Source organism: Larus michahellis, chromosome 2, assembly GCF_964199755.1.
Source record: "Larus michahellis chromosome 2, bLarMic1.1, whole genome shotgun sequence".
NCBI lineage: Eukaryota > Metazoa > Chordata > Aves > Charadriiformes > Laridae > Larus > Larus michahellis.
Window position 1 is genome coordinate 123,717,282 of NC_133897.1, and position 19,407 is coordinate 123,736,688.

At 48.4% G+C, this 19,407-nt stretch overlaps 3 protein-coding genes and 2 long non-coding RNA genes across 8 annotated transcripts in view; 2 read left to right on the top strand and 3 right to left on the bottom strand.

Moving 5' to 3' along the window:
- The window catches only part of SPIDR (scaffold protein involved in DNA repair), a 205,212-nt gene extending 197,274 nt beyond the window's left edge, over window positions 1-7,938 (top strand). Inside the window, exons 17-20 of the mRNA XM_074576988.1 lie at window positions 2,467-2,560; window positions 4,036-4,150; window positions 4,620-4,673; window positions 7,276-7,938. Of these exons, the coding sequence (XP_074433089.1) occupies window positions 2,467-2,560; window positions 4,036-4,150; window positions 4,620-4,673; window positions 7,276-7,407 (395 nt within the window). The 3' untranslated portion in view covers window positions 7,408-7,938. The remainder of the gene's footprint in view (window positions 1-2,466; window positions 2,561-4,035; window positions 4,151-4,619; window positions 4,674-7,275) is intronic.
- On the bottom strand, window positions 598-8,893 carry LOC141739529 (uncharacterized). Its single transcript, XR_012585729.1, has 3 exons — window positions 8,459-8,893; window positions 6,353-6,442; window positions 598-2,714 (listed from the first exon to the last, which is right to left on the bottom strand). It is a non-coding gene; the product is annotated as an uncharacterized LOC141739529 (long non-coding RNA).
- Window positions 8,894-9,318: 425 nt separating this feature from the next.
- Window positions 9,319-11,157, bottom strand: CEBPD (CCAAT enhancer binding protein delta). Its single transcript, XM_074576989.1, has one exon. The coding sequence runs from the start codon at window positions 10,864-10,866 to the stop codon at window positions 9,817-9,819; it is 1,050 nt and encodes a 349-aa protein (XP_074433090.1). The 5' UTR covers window positions 10,867-11,157; the 3' UTR covers window positions 9,319-9,816.
- A 302-nt stretch (window positions 11,158-11,459) lies between these two features.
- LOC141739532 (uncharacterized) lies at window positions 11,460-18,785 on the top strand. Of its 3 annotated transcripts, XR_012585733.1 has the most exons (5): window positions 11,460-11,881; window positions 11,984-12,058; window positions 12,173-12,565; window positions 13,063-13,566; window positions 16,418-18,785. It is a non-coding gene; the product is annotated as an uncharacterized LOC141739532 (long non-coding RNA). The 3 variants fall into 3 exon arrangements; XR_012585732.1 differs by lacking the exon at window positions 11,984-12,058 and having other exon boundaries at window positions 12,170-12,565; XR_012585731.1 differs by having other exon boundaries at window positions 11,460-12,565.
- Window positions 18,771-19,407, bottom strand: part of PRKDC (protein kinase, DNA-activated, catalytic subunit) — an 85,470-nt gene continuing 84,833 nt past the window's right edge. For both annotated transcript variants that reach the window (XM_074576993.1, XM_074576990.1), the window contains exon 86: window positions 18,771-19,177. In XM_074576993.1, the coding sequence (XP_074433094.1) occupies window positions 18,973-19,177 (205 nt within the window). In that variant the 3' untranslated portion in view covers window positions 18,771-18,972. The remainder of the gene's footprint in view (window positions 19,178-19,407) is intronic.

Genomic DNA, 19,407 nt, shown 5'->3' on the forward strand with positions numbered 1-19,407 from the left:
GCAAAGAAATCCTTGTTGCAGAGGGTTCCAGCCATATCAACTCTGGAATGGATTGTGTTGCTCTTCAACAGAGGAATGAAACCCTGTTGTTGCTTTCTACTGGAAAGTTTATTCTTCTTTTAAAGATGAGTTTGTGGTTCTCACCTGTGAGCTCAGGGTTAATAGATTTATTTTCTTATCACTATGCATTGCAAAGTAATTTGTAACCTTTTTTTTTTTTGCTGTGTAGTAGCAGTCAGGATGACTTAAATGTTGGCAGGTCATACTGCACAGAACTGTTTTTCCTCTTAACCATGCTTATGAGCAAATTCTGGTTAGTCCATACCACATACGTTATGTGGGAATATTACTTGATTAATGATATTTGCCTATATGACTCACCACCAGTGATTGCATTTTGACATTGGATATTTTCATATTTAAGCCCTTACTCAGGAGTGGGGTTTTTTCAGTTTCCCTCTTAACTGTGAACAAAATGGGGTCAATCAGCTTACCTAGATTTCTCTTTTTGATTGAACTTTTCCCCTTCCTGTCCATTAATCAGGATAACTGATTGGAAAAAAAAAAAACAAGCAGCAAACAACTAACAAACACATTCAGTTTTTGAACGTTTCAACCAGAATGTTACTTTTAATCCTCAGCCCTTCTTTGTATTCCTCACTAGAGACCTGTTTCTCCTGGTGTTGTCCTGTTATCAGTCTCTTCTTAATGATGTGAGCCACAACCTAGAAAAATAGACAAGTGGCAAAAATTGAATTTTGGCTATGTGCCTTTCCATTTAAAAGAAGGATCTTGGAGGAATATCCAAAAGGTTTGTGAGTGTCAAGCAAAATCTTGAGTCTTGACAAAGATGTGCAGCAGTTCAGCAGCTTAAACTTGAGAAATCACTTTACATGCAGGACGCACGAGACTGTCACTAGATTATTAGACCTGTTGCTGCTTTTAGTTGTTCTGACTTCAGTGATCTCTGATGGTTTTCTCAAGGGAACTCTACATTGTGATCAGAATAAACCTCTCCGCTAGGCATAATCTCGTCACTGTGATCCTGATTCATTTTCTTCAAGTGTACTTGTGTTACTTGTGCGCTGTGATCCTGCAGTTGCAATAGGGCACACAACTGGGGGAAAGTTAAACGGCTTAGAGAAACAGATCTGTCAGAAAAGGGGGATTTTGTTTTGTTTTTAAAATGATTTTTTAATGAAGAAGGAAACATCTTCAGCAAACTAATTGGTAGCTTTTCTTTTCTATGAACAAGAGAAACATGCCCATGCTGTGGCAGAAACCATCCTACCTTGTAACAGCAAACACTGATGGAAACTCCCAGTTTATCACAAAAACTGAAGAATCAAAATTATTCCTGTAACAGTCCAAAGGGTAAAATACACAGAATTGTTTATTCTGTCAGTGAAATCCGTATTGTTTCATTTATGATGTTGTATTTGAGAAGTACCTTTCCTGATCTTCAGACTTGCTGTCCTTTGAATTCCCAAAGAAAATTACAGTTTTGTTGTTTATGCGGAGCTCCCTCCTTCCTGTCAGTCCTTGTCCCAGGAGAACCAGGAAAGCAAGGGATTCATCCCCTGTCTTACAGGCAGTGTAAATGCTCCCTAGTCTCCAAGGGTTTCTTTTATTGAACGTGCTATAAAACTGTGAGATTCTTGCTCAATGGGAGCTGGAATTTTTTGTCTATACTTCTGTTGTACCAGTGAGGGTTTATTTTAGTGTAGTTTCATTCTTACAGGTGATCCACTTTGTACAGTTCAAAATACTTGGAAGTATTTTCTCCATAAATAATGCTCATAATTTCAGCATATCGTTACCATAAAACATAATAAACTCTTTATTGGCTTCTCATAAAGCTCTGAATATATTTTTTCTTGCCAAGACTAGCAAGGCCCTTTATATTAGTCCAAAGTATCTTTGGCATTCCCTTCTTAGGCACACACTTAAATCTGTGGGCCAGATCTAATCTCTGTTAAATCAGTATAAATGAAGAATAACTCCATTGTTAATGGAGTTTAATCTGCATCGTTGTTTTCAGAAGGGATTGGGTCTTCTCATTAGTTTGTGTTTCCTAAATATCGATATCAAGCTATTTGACCGTATGATTTTTATAGCTATTTATTGCCAAGAAAACATCAGAGGACCAGAAAGAAAGCAAACAAACGAAAACAAATCAGAAAAACAATAAAACGCAAACCAAAAGAACTGAACCTGTTTGGAAAGTTAATTATCAATTATCTACTTTGTGATATTTTTATAATGTAACACACTTTGCCCTATTGTCATCTCTTGTTGGAGGGACGAAGGAGAAAGGGAGTGGGATTGTTGGAAGAGCTGATGCTTGCTCCGACAAGTCTTACTCTTAGAATGAGTATCAGAAAGGGTCAAACCTGCTATGAAGCCAGGAGTAACTGCGTTTGCTACCTTACCATTAGTAGTTTGTAAGAGTTTCGTCTTCTGCAGGTACTGTTGTTGGAGTTAATGAGAGCACTGCTTTCTCCTGGCCTGCGTGTGACAGATGTGGCAATGGAAAGTTGGAACTGTGTCCTCAGGACAGGTGAGAGTCAGCATGCTCCAGAGCACTCCAGGTGTTTTGCAGATGTAGCCATAACAGCAGTAGGTGATGCAATGATTCCTGCAGGCACAGGCTGCACTTTGTTCCTTCCTAGAGCTAAGACGTAGTATTTTTATTGCTGATGAACTGATAAAACCTGCAAGGTTAGATTAATTTATTAAGAAAGATACAAGTAGATACGAAGTGGTTTTAATTTGCAGTTATCACATTTTTTTTCAAACTAATCTTAAAGTATTGCTTATGAACATTTTATAACCCACTGCATTATAATATTAGTTTTAATAAACATCCACATAAATCACAGATCTGGTTTTAAACTCTTTGAAAAGTAGTTTCTTGTTTTTCTCTGCCATACCTTGTTACCCTGTGTACCACCAATTCACCTCATTTTTATATTGAACTGTGATCTTCACTGTAATTTATGTAGGTGTGAAAGAGAATCACTTCAGACCTATTAAATTTGTAACCTTTCTAAAAAGGACGTTGAATAATTCTGGGAGTACGACTGTCCCAGATGTGAAGACTTGATCCCACAGGATCTGTTACTGCCTGAACTGCTAAACCCGTGTCGACACTGGCGTGCTCTTGGAAAGCCTCCCCTTCAGCTGCTTAGCCAGCTTGCTCTTGCGGAGTCAGAGATACCTGATGGGATAAAATCACGAGAGGATAAGAGAGTAGTCAGAGTCTAAAAAAGAAGGAAAGGGGGGTTCTTTCTACTGGAAAAGCTTAAAAAAAGCATAAGGAGAAGCTGGATGGGCTTGATCCCATTGAAATAGGTAACATTTTCCTAAATATGAGAAGCTTTACCGCTTATGCTTTGTTGGGTATAGCATCTGGGAGAAAAAGGATGAAAATAGAAAAAGGTTGTCCTATGTTATACTATCATGCAAAAAAGAAGGATGTGTGTATGTTCACATAGTAGTGTAGTTCAATAAAAAAAATTCTCTTTACTGTGAAGGACGCTTTTGCTTCATTTGGAGAACAATGGAGCATCAATATTTGTTTAAGACTTTATTCCAAGAAGCACTTATGGCTTAGCTTAATTTTATGCACATGACTTAAGTGTGTGCTGAAAATGTTGAATGTTGGCTGAACGAGGGCCTAAATCAATAAGTCACTTGGGCCAAATCTATACTGCAAATTTTCTTTTGCTATAGCTTCTAGAAGGTTATGAGATCAATATTTGCCTAAGTGAGGTGACTAAAAATATCGACCTGCTCCCATGTTGCCAAAATGTATAAAAGGAAGATCCTTTTGCTAGAAGAGTTTAGGTCTTCCAAGAACTACTCACCTCTACCAACAGAAGAGCCCTATTTGCTGTTATCAACTGAATGTCTACCAGGGTTTTCCTACTAAAAGTCTACCAGCAAAGTAACTGTTTTTTTGTGTATTTTGTTTTTACGACTGATAACTTTTACATTTCTCTGTGTTTTTCCATCATTATTTGCACGTTTCAGAGGATTAGTATACTGCAACCAGTGCTCCGAAGTTGTCATTTCACCAGTTTTGAAAATGCAGCTGGAAGTCTTCTTGAGTTGTCCATCCCGATCTCAAAGTATAGTAAAAGTAAAGGTATGGCATAAAATAAGCTTTGGTGTATTGACTATAGAGAGACTAGATATGTACACAGATACAGCCACACTTTTTATAAACAGCTGGGAAGAAAAATTAGCAGATGTAAGAGTATCCCATAACTTAATCTGATACTAGACTTGTTTTTCATTGGACTAAGAATACAGTTCCCAGACCTTACACAAATAATACAGTCATTGAGTTCACCCTGAGGTTTCCAAACTGTTTTGTGCTCCAGCTGAAGGCCTTGATGGGTTGGGCCCTCAAGAAACCTCAATCTCCACAGCCTAAAAGGAACGTGTATTTTTAGACTCCCATTCTGAACATCTTCTGTGCCACCTCTCCTCGCCTCTCTTGGCCAGAGACATAAAACCATTCTATATTAAAATTATTAATCTTTGTTTAACATGAGTGTTTTAACCTGCAAGATGTTTGCCATAAACAAAACTTGTTCATTTTCTCATTCCAGCTGTTACAAAGGACAATCTCTTCTCTCCTGACATCCGCAGCCAGTGAGGATGGGGTAGGTGAAATGAATGTTGACTAAAGAAAGTTAAACTACATAACTTACTGTAGAAGCAGAGTACAGGAGACATGGATCAGGTGGGAAGATACTTGAATTATAGAAATCAAAGGGACTCCTGGAGGTCGTCATCCGACCCACCGCTCACACCTCACACTGGGCTATTGCCAACTCGTGGGCCAGTCGGATGTGACTTTGGCTGGCAGGGTCTTGGAAAGCTCCGAGGGTGGAGGTTCCACCACCTTTCCAGGCAGCTCATTTCAAAACTGCACTAGGAGCAGTAGGAGATTTCACTGGAAATAACGATTTTTTTTCTCGTGTCCAGCCTGGGATTTGGCTGGACCCTTTGTCAGTCCCACCTTCCACCTGCTGATGCCCTGCTATTGCGTGACTGCCGTCAGGCTGACACACTCCTTTTTAGCAGAGGGATCCCGCAGGTGGGATGTGTAGACAGCTTTAGCTCAGCTGTGGATCTGCAGAGCTATCTGCAAATGGCAGAATGTCCAGACATTCAGAGCTGCGATGAAAGGTGCTGGGCTTTGCTTCATTTTCTGGCTGAAGATCCAAAGACAGCAAAGACACGGTCCAAGCATCCCACCTTTTTGGGCTGGTCTTCTAAACCGTGTAAGCCACAACTACTTCCTTATAGCACAACCATGAAATTACTGGCAGGCGGTAATAGTAGAGAAATTTGCAAAACGCGTGCAAAATAATACTTTATAGTTGTATGAATGAAACACGTGTAGGCCACAGGGATCCACGGGCTAAAGTACAGTTTATGTAATCGTGAAGTAGGTATTCCTTTAATCTGAGATATCAGAAGAACCCTGACATTTGGCACAGTGACCCAGATTTATCGCAGGTGAGGGAGGCACCCGAGTAGGTGCCTGGCTGGCATTGGCTGCCGGGTGGTCAGCAGCGAAGGAGCGGCACCTTCAGAGGGTGATTAAGTCCAATTAGGATTCCGAGATCCCCCCCTTCTCCAATGCACATGGAAGGGAGCAAAGGTCAGCTCGTTGTCACGCTTAATCATCCCGGTTAAGTATCTTTGGTTAGGTGACACGTATTGGGGTCATTTTGCTTTCCCAGGCTTATACAGTCTTTTAGCATTTTGCTATTACGTGCTCCATGGTTTTAATGGAATTTGTGGATCATTTTTAAATTGGGACACTTCTCTGAAACTGTAAATTATTTTCCTTGCACTGGAGGGTGTTTATTTCATTTAAACAAAGAGATACAAGAAATTTCCAAAATTTGTTTGCTCTTTTAATAGCCATTAAGTCTTGCTAAGTTTTACAGGATGTGTCTGGTTTGGTTACAGACCGACAAAACATAGTTCTTTTTCAAGTTATAAGAATTCAAACAACCTCTTTTTCATGTTTCAGTATTTATAATGCTAGTATTTAGAAGTCTGGCAATTTAGAAACATATTTTTTTTCCCTAGCTGAAATGCAGGGATAATTTTTTCCTTTTTTTTTTTTTTATAAGCATTTATATCTCTGAACCACTGCATTTTAAACAGCAGCACATCTCAACAAAGATTCATCACAAGAAATACCACTTGATGTGGCATTTTTTTGCCAGTGCTGCTAAAGTTTCTAAGGGTGTAGCTTTGTAACACTTCTTTTGGCAGGGAGGTTGATTTAGGCCGTCACTGCCCCTGGCCACTTGTTCCTTACCTTGTGACAACCCTTCTGTTACACCAGTGTAGCTGTTTGTGCAGCTGCGTGGTGGATTGGACTGCAGAACCGGTCTGGGGTAAAAATAATCTAGGAAGAAAAAAAAAGAAAAGGGTTGTTTATACCTTGAATCAGGCAAGAGACGTGGGTGTCGCATACCTGTACAAATGCACAGCCCGGATGAAAGCGGGGACATGGTCATCGACAAGTCCCATTGAGGAGAGAAATGGATGTAAACCTGCCATCTGAGATGGGTACCCTCTCGGGCGAGGTGTCAGCCGTCACTGTAACCACTTCTTCTGTTAAAGTGCTCTCTCATCTTAGAGAAACCATCCCAGCCTGGCATCCCTCTCCTTCACGCAGAATACAGTCTCTACAAATCTGCTCAGGCACGGCTCACGTAGGTAAAGTGCCAGGCGGATCATTAAACAGGAGGGACTGTGTAAGTGCCAGTGGTTGTAAATGATACAACACAAAGTTGGGGGGGGGGTGTTAAAGAGAGTTACAAAATATTTTTTAGTGGATCTGTTAGCTAAGGCAGTTGATATAGGTTATGTATATACACATTGCTGGCACATGTGAATTCCTGCGAGTATCAGAAAGCTAGATAAAGGCAGCACATGCGGGTTACGCTGCAGTAAAATTGAGTTCAACATCACAGTAGCGTTTTGGGGGTTTTTTTTAAACAACTAATTTTAAAAGCCTGCTAAGGAAGCAGCACTTTAAGCAGGAGTGAGATCTAATTATTGAAAATGTAATGTATTCATTCTTTCCGTCAGTCCTAATGCACCTTTCTTTTTGAGTCCTTAAAAAAATTATCTGTTGGAAGAGGACCTTACACCCTGCATCTTCCGAGCCTAATGCTGCTTAGAACAGAATGTCCAGGACTGTTTGTTTTAATCAACATGCTTTTATCACTGCAGAGTTATGAGGTGCAGAGCGTGCTGGGAAAGGAGGTGGGGTTATTGAACTGCTACGTCCACTCTGTAACCAGCCACCCCGACTGTGTTGCACTGGAGGAAATTGTTCTTCTGGAAGCAGCAGCGAGACACTGAGCTGAACTCTAGTCAGCTACTATAGTATCTGTGGACTTTGTAATCTGGTTATCTGTTAACTAGTACACAGATAATGTATAATGCAAGTGTGATAAGTATTAAGATAGTTTATTAAAACTGTGATTTAAAAAGCACATTGTGCTAACACTGGAAAAGCCAAAATATTAAAACAATGTGTTCAACGTTCTGGACTCCTCTTTTTTCGATCAGTTCAGAATTTAAGCATACAGTCATACAGTTCTTCAGCGTGTTTGCTATTCATGTATGTAAAACCTCTTGTTCTGGAAGTTTTGAATGGTTGTATATTTTTTTTATAATACTGTATTTATTGTGTGTCGATGGAAAATGTTTTACTGATATTTTTGAAATAAATACTTTGCTATGGGCAGCAAACATTGGTCTAAGCTGAGTTTTATCAGCGGATCCCAGACGTACCACCGGCTGCAAAACACTGTGTTGTGCGCGAATTCTGAGTTGTAACATTTGTTATCACCTTGCAATAAATGTTATAAAGACGGAGATTTGAACAAAGCTTATATTTTGAAGTGTCAAGCATATATAAAGTTAATGTTTTACAGCTAATTGGTCTCTAAGCATAGAAGTACCATGTTATCTGTAGCTTCCCACAAGGCGAGCGTTTCATTATACAGTTTCTGTTACGGGTAACGAGTAAACTGCTTTGTAGGCCACAAAACTATCCTCACCCTGACTACAGAGGCATGGATTAGAGATCAGTTAAAATAATATCAAAATGTTCCTACGTGTGCGTTGTTTGAGACGCAATTAATGTAAGAGTTCAGTCAGAAATTAGGTATTTTGTTTCTTCCCCTTTCATGGTATTTAAAAAAAAATGTGCAGGTCAGAGGAGGAGGAATGAATGGTTTTGTGCATGTCCCAGCAGAAAAGGAACAGCAAACTTGTTGCTACACTGATCATTCCTGGGGCTGAGGCTGATAGTGGAAAGTATTATATACGTCACAAGCACTACAGGAATGACCCAGCTTTTGAATTCCCTTTCTCCCCCCTCCTCCAAGTGTTTCAGTCTCCTTACCTGCCTCCCCGTAAGGAAGAAGGGGACGTCAGCCCATTCCTGTGCCTGGGATGCTGCCCTGTACGTGACCAGTGGGCCTTCGAAACCAGCATGATTCCTCTCTCTCTTGAGGAGCACTGGCCGTTGGAGACGCTTGTCCTGACGGGCCATTTTTCTGCCAGTGCCTGACAGATGCTGTTGTCTTTGTGCACGCACTATCAAAATTCAGACAAGTAGCCCAACCTTTCGTCATTTATTCACTCACTCAAGAGATTGGTGTGGTTGCCTGTTCTCACTTTCACTAGCAGCAGTCAGTGAAAGTGGCCAGCCCCTGCACTGCCATGGTAGCCTAGAGCGGGCTGAAGTGCGTGTGTGCAGCAGCATCTCCTCTGGGCCTGCGGCTGGCCGGAACTTGGGAGCGCGTTAGCGTAGGTGCAGCTTCGCCTTGTCGGGAGTGGAAAACGAGGGGTTTTAACAGGAATTTTAAATGATGGTGTTGTGTTGATGTAGACTTTTTTTTTTTCTTTTAAAATAGTATGGTTTTGGCAGACTCCTGGCCAAGGAGCAGCCCCTCTTGCCGCGCAACTGCTGCTCGGCCCCAGCAGCCAGCTCAGCCCAACACCGGACCCAGCATTCTGCCACCGCCGTGCGACTCCGGGGGGGAAAAGTCGACTTTGTGGGAGCCCCAGCGATCACCACCACTGCATCGCCCTTCGGCTGCTTTAGAAAACAACCACTCTGCACCTCACACACACCCCCCCCCTTCTCCTCACGATCCCCCCACCCCCCTTTCAGCTGCTGGAACCCCCCATCCCGTGTCCCCCCGCCCAGAAGCGCAACTTCCCCTCTGCTTTCAAGAGACGGAGCAAACGAGAGCAGGGTTGATTTAAAATGCTTATTTCTTTTTTTATTCTTAGAAATGCTGTAAAAATTGATATAAAAGGTTGAGCATGCTCAAGTCTTTTTTTTTCATCCTACTACTGTCTAAAATACATGGGGTTTTGAATCATTTTAACAGATGTACCATAGCTGCATCGGTATGCGTAAAATGTAGAAAAGACGAAAACTACCATTACAAAAATAATTTAAGGGGAGAGAGAAAAAAAAAAAAAAAAGAATATATTTAGCTTTTTTTTTTTTTTTGCAGGTTTCGTGGTGAAAGACCCCTCAGGCATCGCCCCACGTCGCTACAACATTCAGAAAGCGGCCGGGGGCCGGCGGGTCCCACCGCGGCATCGCGCCTCCTCCCGCGCCCGGCCCGGCCCGGGGCGCCGCGGCACCGAACGGCGCGGCACAGGCACGGCCCGGCCCGGCCCGGCCCTCTGAGGTATTTATCCACGGTCTCCCGGAGTCCGTCTCTCCGTCCCGTTCCCCCCCGGTTACCGGCAGTCGGTGCCCGAGCCGGGCTGCAGGAAGGAGGCGCTGGGCAGCTGCTTGAAGAAGTGCCGGAGGCTGGTCAAGTCCCGGGTGAGCTGCTCGATCTTCTTGTGCAGCTTCTCGTTCTCGGCCGACAGCTCCAGCAGCTTCTGCTGCATCTCCTGGTTGCGCCGCTTCGCCTTGTCCCGGCTCTTGCGGACGGCGATGTTGTTGCGCTCCCGCCGCTGCCGGTACTCGGGGCTAAACCTGTCCACGCACTTCTTGCCGCCCCGCTCCTTCCCCACGGCGGCCGGCGGCGGCGGGACGCCCTGCCCCGACCCGGACACGGTCCCGGCGGCCCCGGCGGCGGCGGGTCCCGGGGAGCGGGTGCTGCAGCTGGAGGGGGAGCTGCTGCCCGGCGGCTCGGGGGAGGTGGGCGGCGTGGGCTGCCCGCTCAGGTTCATGATGGTCTGGGCGCAGGTGGCGATCTGGGAGGGCAGCAGGGAGGAGGAGAGGTCGCTGTCGCTCCAGTCCGGCTCCTGCTTCAGGGCGCCGCGGCAGGAGGAGGAGGAGGAGGAGGAGGAAGAGGAGGAGGAGGAGGAGGAGGAGGCGGTGCGGGGCTCGGCGCCCAGCAGGGTGGTCATGGCAGCGCCGAGGTCTTTGGCGGGGTCGCGGCCGGCGCCGCCGCCCGGCGGCAGGTACTCGCCGTAATCCCCGCCCCGCTCGGGCTTGTGGTTGCTGTTGAAGAGGTCGGCGAAGAGCTCGTCGTTGCACAGCTCCAGGTTGGGCACGGCCGACATGGAGTCAATGTAGGAGCTGAAGTCGATGGCGCTCTCGTCCTCGTACATGGCCGGGGCGGCGGCGCTCAGCTCCGCCAGGTTGGTGCCGCTTCCCCCCGGGCCGCCCCCCGCCTCCTCGCCGCTCATCCCGCAGCCGCGGCCCCCCGGCTTGCAGGCGGCCCCCGGCCCGCCGCCGCCGCTGCCCACCTTGGCGTCGTAGAAGTTGGCGGGCTCCAGGCACCAGCTCTTATAACATGCCGGCGAGTCCAGGCTGTAGAGAGCGGCGGCGCTCATCGGGGAGTGGGACGCGGGGGCTCCGGGCCGCGGGTACCAGCCGCCGCTCCGCGACGATCGCAGCTCCAGCCTCCCCCGACGGGCAGGTGGGGAGCGGGACGGCTCGGTGCTGGTGCTGCTGGTGGGGGCACTGGTGGCACTGGTGCTGCCGCTGCCGTCCCCTCGCCTCCCCGACGTGCGTGTGTGTGCGGGGGTGCGGCGGTTGCCGGAGGGGGGTGGGGGGGGGGGGGTGTCGATCCGCCTTCGGGTCACGCCGCGATGGGAGGCGGGGATGGGACAAGGCGTCTTCTGGACCTGGGAGCGAAACGCCCGCTCGGTCCCTTCTTATACGGCGCCGGCCCCGCCTCCTGCCCCAATGACGGGGAACGACTGTTCCCGGCACCCCCGGGGACCCGGGGGCGGGAGCGGGTGGGGTGCGCGGCCGCGGAGGCTGGGCTCCCGCCGCGGAGAGCTGCCACCTCCCGGTGGAGGGTGGCCGCGGTCGGGGGTGGCCCCCTCCCCCGGGGGGACGGGACGGTGCGGGGAGGGGGCAGGCGCCAGAAGGGCGCCTGCCCCCTCCCCGCACCGTCCCGTCCCCCCGGGGGGGTGTCCGCCCCGCCGCCGGTACCGGCCCCCCATTTCCCCCTGCCACACTCCGATTGACCCTTAATTTTCCCTTTTCCTGGCTTATTTCCACGCGTGCCAGCGGAAAAGCTGGCGGAAAAGGCTCGTTTTACACCCCCCCCCACCCCACCACCACTTTCCCCAGCGGCGCTTTGGACGAAGCGATACGGGAAAGATGCTGCCGGCCCCACGCGTGTCTCCCTGCGCATCACCCTAGCGCCCTCCCGAGGCTCCGCTCCCTTCCGCAGCCTCACCCGAGAGGGCTGTAAATCCGCACCCCCCCCCCCGGAGGCTCCCCCAGTGACAGGGTGTCGGCTCCTTGCAGGATGCTCGGGTGGGAAAGGGGTCGCTGAGGCATCTTGAGGTGCCTCACGCTGACTGCGTGAAGTTAAACCTCCCTTAAAAACTTATGGTAAGTGATTATGTGTGTGTGTGTGTCGTCCCCCCCCATCTAGTAAACTACTACCATCAAATTGGCAAGTACCAGAGAAATGAAAATATTTTCATTTCAAAGGTGTGAAATGCTACGTTTTCCAGTTACATATAGCAGGTTGTTTAAAAAAAACAACAACCCTGGCTTCACCCTCAGGTGCTCCATTGACCGAATTACTAACTACATAAATAAATAAATAAATAACCCTTAAAAAAAAATCTGGTTTAAGTTTGGGGGTTTTTTTAAAATTTTTTATATTTTTTCCAGCAGATCCAGCTAAATTTACGACGTTTCGGTAAGACTAACCCAGCCGCTGACTTTTCAGCCCAGCCCTCGGATATCTAACACCGCTGGTGTGAAGCTGAGTGCCCTGCGGAGCGCTGTGCCGCCCGGAGGTGGTGGCTTTCCGGGGACTGTGGGGACGTGCGGCTCATGCCAGGTTCATGCCAGGCCCCGCTGCCCCGCTCGGGGCCAGGCTCCATCTGCCGCGGCCGCAGCTGTTGCAGTAACGCGGCTGCTTATCAAAGGGGTGTGTATTTTAACATAAATAGTGGGGCCAGGACTGGTACCCGCTCGCCTTTTGGCTGTGAACTCCTCGTGGGAAGGCTGGTGGGATGGCGATTGGGGTGCTCTGCCCGGCAGGGGAGGTTTTGCATCTGGCAGGTGAGGTTTGAGGTTTTGCATGGAGGGGGGTGGGGGTTTGCTTTGCTTTTAACTCCGGCGCTGCAGTTCACCCCAGGGAGATGCTGTGTTTAAATAAACTTGATTTGATCTGCTCATCACAGGCTTCATCCCGCAACCTTTATCTACACGAACGTTTAGCACTGAACTCAGTGACACAACGAGCGGTTGCTTTTTTTTGGGTTTTTTTTAGAGCAAACAATTTTCCTGTTCCACATTGTCCAAAAATACATATCCCCAAAGCCAGTTCTGCCTGTTGTTACTTTCTGCCCTCCAGCCCTGGGGTGCGCTCACGTCCTGTGTCTCTGTGCCACCTGCCCTTGGCCTGGCTCTCCAGCGGGGAACTGCGACTGTCCCATGGTCCTCCCGGACCTTTTTCTCTGCAGGAAGCGTAGAGAGATGGGTGCACCAAGCATGGGAAGGTGGTTCAGACGTGCGAAGCAGTGACACCCACTCTCTCCCCCCCTTCTCTGCGACAGGGTCTGTGGATTGCTGGTAGGCGATAACATCTCACCTGTTGTAGCCATAAAAGTATAATTTGTCCTGGAACGCATCTCGTGGAACTGTTTGTACGTGGAACTGTGTTGTGCTTTCAGCTCACTGAGGTCCTCAGCCCCAGAGGGCAGCTGCTCATCAGATGGTGTCGGTGCACAACTGCGCCAGCCCCAACAGTCTCATTGAACACCCGTCACGTGTTACCCCAAAAAAGAGATGCAATTCCCAGCCAGGTCGCCCGGCCGCCACAGGGCACCCCGCCGGATGGCAATGAGAGTCCCAAATCCCTCGATAAACAGCGACCTGCTGGGCATGGAAACCCTGTGTAAGCCCCGATATCTGCCACCCATGTCACACCTACGCCCCATTGTGGAGGGTGCAGCTTTGCTCGTGGTGTCGTCAGGACCCGGAGGCGTGTTCGGAGCTCGTGGTCAGAGGTGTCACTACCCGGCCCCCAAAACCGAGCGGCGAGAGCCATCCCCTGGAAGGTGAGTTGGTTGCGGAGCCTAACCGAGATGTGTGATTTCAGGAGCGCATTTCGGGGGGTTCCCCCGGGTGCCAAGGAGGGTGTGGAGCCCCGGGTTAGTACCACACCTGCAGCCAAGCAGCCGGCAGCAGGTGAGTAAGGGATACTTGTCGCTTACCGAAGCGCTGGGCTGAAGGCAGGACTATATCCACGCCGTGCTGTTTCCTGGCATCTCGGCAGCTGCATCTGTTCCCATTTGCATAAATAATGTCATGGAGAGCAAAGCAGAGCCAAGCCCTCAGTTCCCTCACCCGTCCTGCTGAGTACCTGACCCACCGAATCACGGCTTCTCTCTGAGCTCCAGTCAGTTTTGAACAGCAGTGAGAAATATTTGAGCATCTGAGTTTCAGAATATTTTCTCTAAAACCTGTTTGAGGTTCCTGCTCCAAATGAAGCAAAGAGGAGCATTTGCACCTGGAGAGAGAGGACAAGAAACCTTTCTCTGAGAAAACTTTGCAGAAAAAAGACGAAACTTTAAACTACAGAGTGCTGGCTGTGAATCACAGAATCATAGAATGGTTCGGGTTGGAAAGGACCTTAAAGATCACCTAGTTCCAACCCCTCTGCCATGGGCAGGGACACCTCTGACTAGACCAGTTTGCTCAAAGCCCCATCCAGCCTGGCCTTGAGCACTTCCAGGGATGGGGCATCCACAGCCTCCCTGGGCAACCTGTTCCAGTGCCTCACCACCCTCACAGGAAAGAATTTCTTCCTAGTATCTAATCTCCCCTCTTTCAGTTTAAAACTGTGACCCCCCCTTGTCCTGTTGCTACACTCCCTGATAGAGTCCCTCTCCACTAACCCAGAGAAGCACCAGGACACTGAGCCCTCCAGGGACAGGAACTAAATCCCACTGTTATTTCTGCCTCGTTTTTCCTGGTAAATGAGAGCCAGGCCACCCAGGGAAGGTGGGGACACGGGGCAATGCTTCAGCCTGGCTTTCAGCCTCCCTGTCCTCCTCCCGGCATGCTGGCCCCTGGCAACCCAGAAGCGCGGGGCTCTTTGGGGCAGCAGGGCTGGGAGCCCGGTGGGGCTGGGCTGGTGCTGCGGAGCCCACGGAGCCCTTCGCTGCTCTTGGGGTGCGACGGGGCTGAGGCAGCACCAGCAGGACACCGGCTCCTGGGGGACTCCTGGGCTGGGGTGAGGCAGCTGCGGAGCAGGACTGCTGGCGGGGGGGGGGACGGGACACCTTGTCTGGGGGAAGCACCTCACAGCACCAGAGGGAAAGGTGACAAAGAGCCAGGTGATAAGGGTGAAAAAGGTGGGGGGGGTGGTTTGCCTGGTTTTCTCCTCCCCCCAGCAAGAAGCAGGGGGTGCAGTGACGGTTTCATTCAAGAGCTAGAAGCCAGGACTGGCACTTGGGGGCTGACCAGGGACTTGGGGGAATGGGACGTACAGGTGAGGAGGTGCAAGTTGTCCAGGGAGAGTTAAAAACCTGCCAAGTCACTCCTAGGGGAGGGACAGAACCTCCTGGAGGTTGGTGTTGGCTATCATAAGCCAGAGCGGTGGCTGCTGGATGGACCCTCCCTACCTCCTGTCCCACCATCGCCAGGGCTGCTGCCGGCTCCGTCTCCTGGAGGGCTCTGACAGCGTTTTGCTCCTCACTTGTGGTCACTTGGGTCAGTTCATTGCAGTGACCCAGCCCGCGGCCACCCCACTGTTAGCGGCTGAAGAACTCGCTGGTAAATGAAAGGGTTTTTCTTTTTAGCTCTTTTAAACTCTGTGCTCTGACTCCCTGCGGGCGTTTGAGCTCAGCGGTGCCAGCCCCAGCTCGGCTTGTTCAGCTGCGCTTGTGGCTGCTGAATTAAATCTTCCACGTACCTGGGCTCCCAAAAGGCCCAGTGCCCCAGCAGCAAAACCTCAGACCCTGCGCTCCTCTGTTTCTCACGCTTTTTGGCGGATGCTCTGAACCTTTTCCTGCTACAGGTTTTGCCCGAGTTTCCAGCAGGGACGAGACTCGTGAGCTCAAATTCACAGCTACGCTTTCTGCCTCACCAAATGAAATCTTGCACAGTAGCCTTAACCGGGAGTTTAACGGACAGGTAGATGAGCGTTCCCCTCTCCTGTCCCATCAAAAAGGGAAAAAAACCCAAAGTGACCAAAACGCAAACCCAAAACCCCTGTACATAATATGGAAACTGTAACCAAATAATTTCCAATCCCTTAAGGCCACTCCTTCCCAAAACTTTTTGCAACAAAAAAACCCAAACCGTAACACCCTATTCTGGACACTGTTGGTGTAACGTGAGATGTAGCTCTTTGGTAGCTTTGCTACAAGACCAGTGACACCGTTCAGTGCCGAGGGTGGCTGCCAGGGTGCGACCTTTCCACGTAGGTGCCATTTCTTACAAGCAACACAGCTTAAAAATGAAATTTTTAAACTCCAGGTTATTTCCTAATGAGGCACACGGTGTTAATATAAGTGACTCAGCAGACCCTCATCCTCAGTATTTAGGGGCGGGGGAGGGGGGGGAAAGGCATTTTAAAGCAGCGATAACAAATCCTTATTTCAACACCCTGATTTGGAAAACTGTGAAGTTTTGGGAGAAGACAGCATTTAAACGGGGGGGTGTTGGTGGGCACTAAGAACAACCCTGAGCACAAGCAGCGGGATGCAGGAGCCCCTTTATCAGCTGGGAAAGGGGGCTGCAGCTGCAGAGCTCTCCTCTGCGTTGAGCACTGTTATTATTTTTAGTTAGGGAGAAATTATAAGATGTCAGGGACGGTGATGACTACTTTGAGCACGAATATTACCCCAAACGCTAAGAAAAACCTACTGAGAATATATGCTAATGGTTGACATTGCTTCTTAGATGCAACTAATGAATTTCTGGACATAGTGCACATCTGGTTATTTAATCTGGGAAGGAAAAACTCTGCCGTACTTCTGGATAGTCGCTAAGGTTTGTTTTGCATGGTGAGACCAGAAGCAGCCTCCGATTCCGAGCCGCTCGTCATCATATTGTTTTCCAGAAGCTGAACAAACCCACCCGGCGAAGCAGCGAGTCCAGCGGCTGGGGGTTCTCCCTGCGTCAGAGCCCTCCTTGCTGCCTTGCGGGCCAGCTCCAACCTCCCCGGTGAGCGGCTGGATTTTATCGAGCACAGCACTCCCCCGTCGGGGCTGGGGAGAGCAGCCACGATCCACAGACGTTGGAGGGTATTTTCGGGCTCACTGGGCTGCACAGGGAAAGCGCCGTTAGGGCAACTCCACTTGCTCCACCAATACACCACTAGTAGCACTGATGTAGCTGGGGCTTCCAGTTATAGCACTTATTTTAGAGCGAAGATGGAGCTTTTAACTATTTTTAGTATCATGGACATATTCTAAGCTCTTTTGCACCATCAGGGCTACTTTCCCCTGTCTCAGAGCCTTTCACCCCCCACCAAGGGCCTTTTGCTATGGACCAGAGGGAGAGGAAGGCACCAGAGCCCCTGCCCCTGTAAGAGCCGGGCTCCATTCCTGCTCCAGACCCTTCCAAAAGTCCAAGGAAACCTCAGTTGGCAGCGGAGGGAGGCCTGCCGCGCACAAACATCTATTGGTGCCGAAGGTATCAAAAGTCCTACGAGAAGAGCCTCGTTAAACTATAAACCTAAACTTTGTCCTCCGCAGTACAGGGCAAAGTACCCAGTAAATATCTGAGGTATGTGCCAAAAGTGCAATTAAACACCTCGTACGAGCGGCCACTTGATTTCCAGATGGGCCCCCAGCCTTTTCATGCAGCTTTTTATTGTGCTTTAACTTTCTTATATTGGTGGAGTGACAATGTGAAAGGCGAGTGCCTCACCTCACCAAGCTTTAGTCATGGTGCCACCGTCCTTATTGGCACCAGAGATCAAAAAGAACAAAATACACCAAGACACAAGTGTATATAAAAACAGACCGTACCACCCGCTTACGAAAAAAAAAGGCTGCCCATCAGTTATCACTATGGGTAAACGTGGATGGTTTCTGCGATTGAAGTGCCCTAAATTAACTTTTGAAATGAAGTGTACATCCAAAAGTTTATTTTTATTTTTCAATAGGTGTTTCCTCTACAAAAATACAGCCAAACAGTATTTTTAATTAATAAAATCCGATGCCAAGATTCTGAATTTCTTCATTTGTAACATGAAGAATTGCACATCTTTATTGAGAAGGAAGGTAACAAACCGTAATTGTTGCTGGGAACTGTTTGAAATAAAAGCGCTCCCTCCCTATGGATGAGGCCTCAGCGAGCGATCTTCCCCATCCCAAGTTTTTCATGGAGTTGTATCCAGGAGGCAGATTCCTCTGCTCTCCAGCTGAAAGACTCATTTGAGCCTGGTGCCAGGGGCAGCCGTGGCCCTCAGCGAGCCCAGGAGTGCCACATGGCCACCGAGGCAGCAGGGAAAGGGCAAAGACTCGTTTTTATTACCCCTTTTATGACAATTATTAAAAGCCTCAATGGAAACTATCTCCCACAGTGAATTGTGGGTAATAAACAACTGTAATATCTTCGAGACGTCTCTTTCCCCGCTTGCCGCCTTGTGCTGAGCCGAACTTGCCCCCAAGGTTACCTGAGCGCCGGCTGCCAGGGCGGAAGAGCCACATCTGGCGCCGCTTCCCCGCCTCGGCAGTGCCAGAGCGCAGCCGCCGCTCCGGCGCGGGTTACGGCAAGAAGCTCCCAGCGCTCCGCTGCCTCCGCAGGGGCGGCTTTTGGCTTTGGCCGAAGAAATGAATACAACACGAGGGGCGCAGACTTCTAAAGGACAGAGATAACAGAGTATAACTTCCAATTGTTAAAAAAACCAATCTGCTGGGACAAACAGGGACAAATCGTTGCTTTTCATAATCCGCTAATGAAATAACCATCCAGATACTTTAGGTGTTCCCTAGAGCTAAAAGCCATTTTCTGTTTAATTTTACCATGTGCTTCACCGTTTCTATTGATAGGAAAATCTCGTTTTAATTACAAATAACACGTCTGCAGCATGGCTTCAGCTGATTGTCATCGAGGTCTCTGTAAAAGACAAAAGTACAGACTTTCACCAGAAGGACGCCTACAAGTTCGCAGAGTATGAATTTGTGCTTTCCTCCGAGTAATCTCAGTGCCTTTCAAATAAGTCTTTAAGCTCTAGAGCCTCTCAATTTCTTTCTACGTTGATTTTAACACAAAAACAATAAAGCTGCTTTGTTGCCACTAAAAATCGCGGTTTGAATACAGCTTTAATAAAAAAAAAAAATTATTTTCCATTTTATTCAAGTTAACCAATGATGATAAAAGTGGTTAAGAGCTTTTGTTTTTTCCCTTTTTGGCCTTAAAATGGATTTTAAAAATTTCCTTTTGGCTTAAAAGCTGTGTTTTAGGGGACGCTCCCCCTGGCAGATTGGGCTTTAGAGAGCGGTCCCTCACATCCAGGGCTCCCAACCTTCCCAGACTCTGCCGAGAACGTTGGGGTCTGTGGCCTGATCGATCAGGCACCTCACTTGGGTCTCTTCTGAAAGTCCATCCTCTGGCTCTTTGGCTCTGACGTTATGATCAGCGTTGCCACGAGCCACAGCTGCAAAATCATTATAAGAAGGCGACTTCTCGTGGCCCAGGCGTAGTTCGTCACTGAAATTGAGAACACAAAAATAAGCTCTTTACTAACAGAAACAAGCGAAAAATCCAAGATTGATTTTAAAATACGAAATGGTACTTGAACAGCGTTCAAGCAGCTTTGTTTTTCAAGATGTGGAGACTGTTCAAGAGCTGTAGGAGCCTTAGTCAGTGAAGCCCGGTGATTTCAGGTGTCTGAATATTTACCGTTTCAATCCTGTCAAAGGTCTCTAGCAGAAAGAAGG

Coding starts and splice junctions, on each gene's coding strand:
- CEBPD (XM_074576989.1), bottom strand. CDS start 10,866: ATGAGCGCCGCCGCTCTCTACAGCCTGGACTCGCCGGCATGTTATAAG.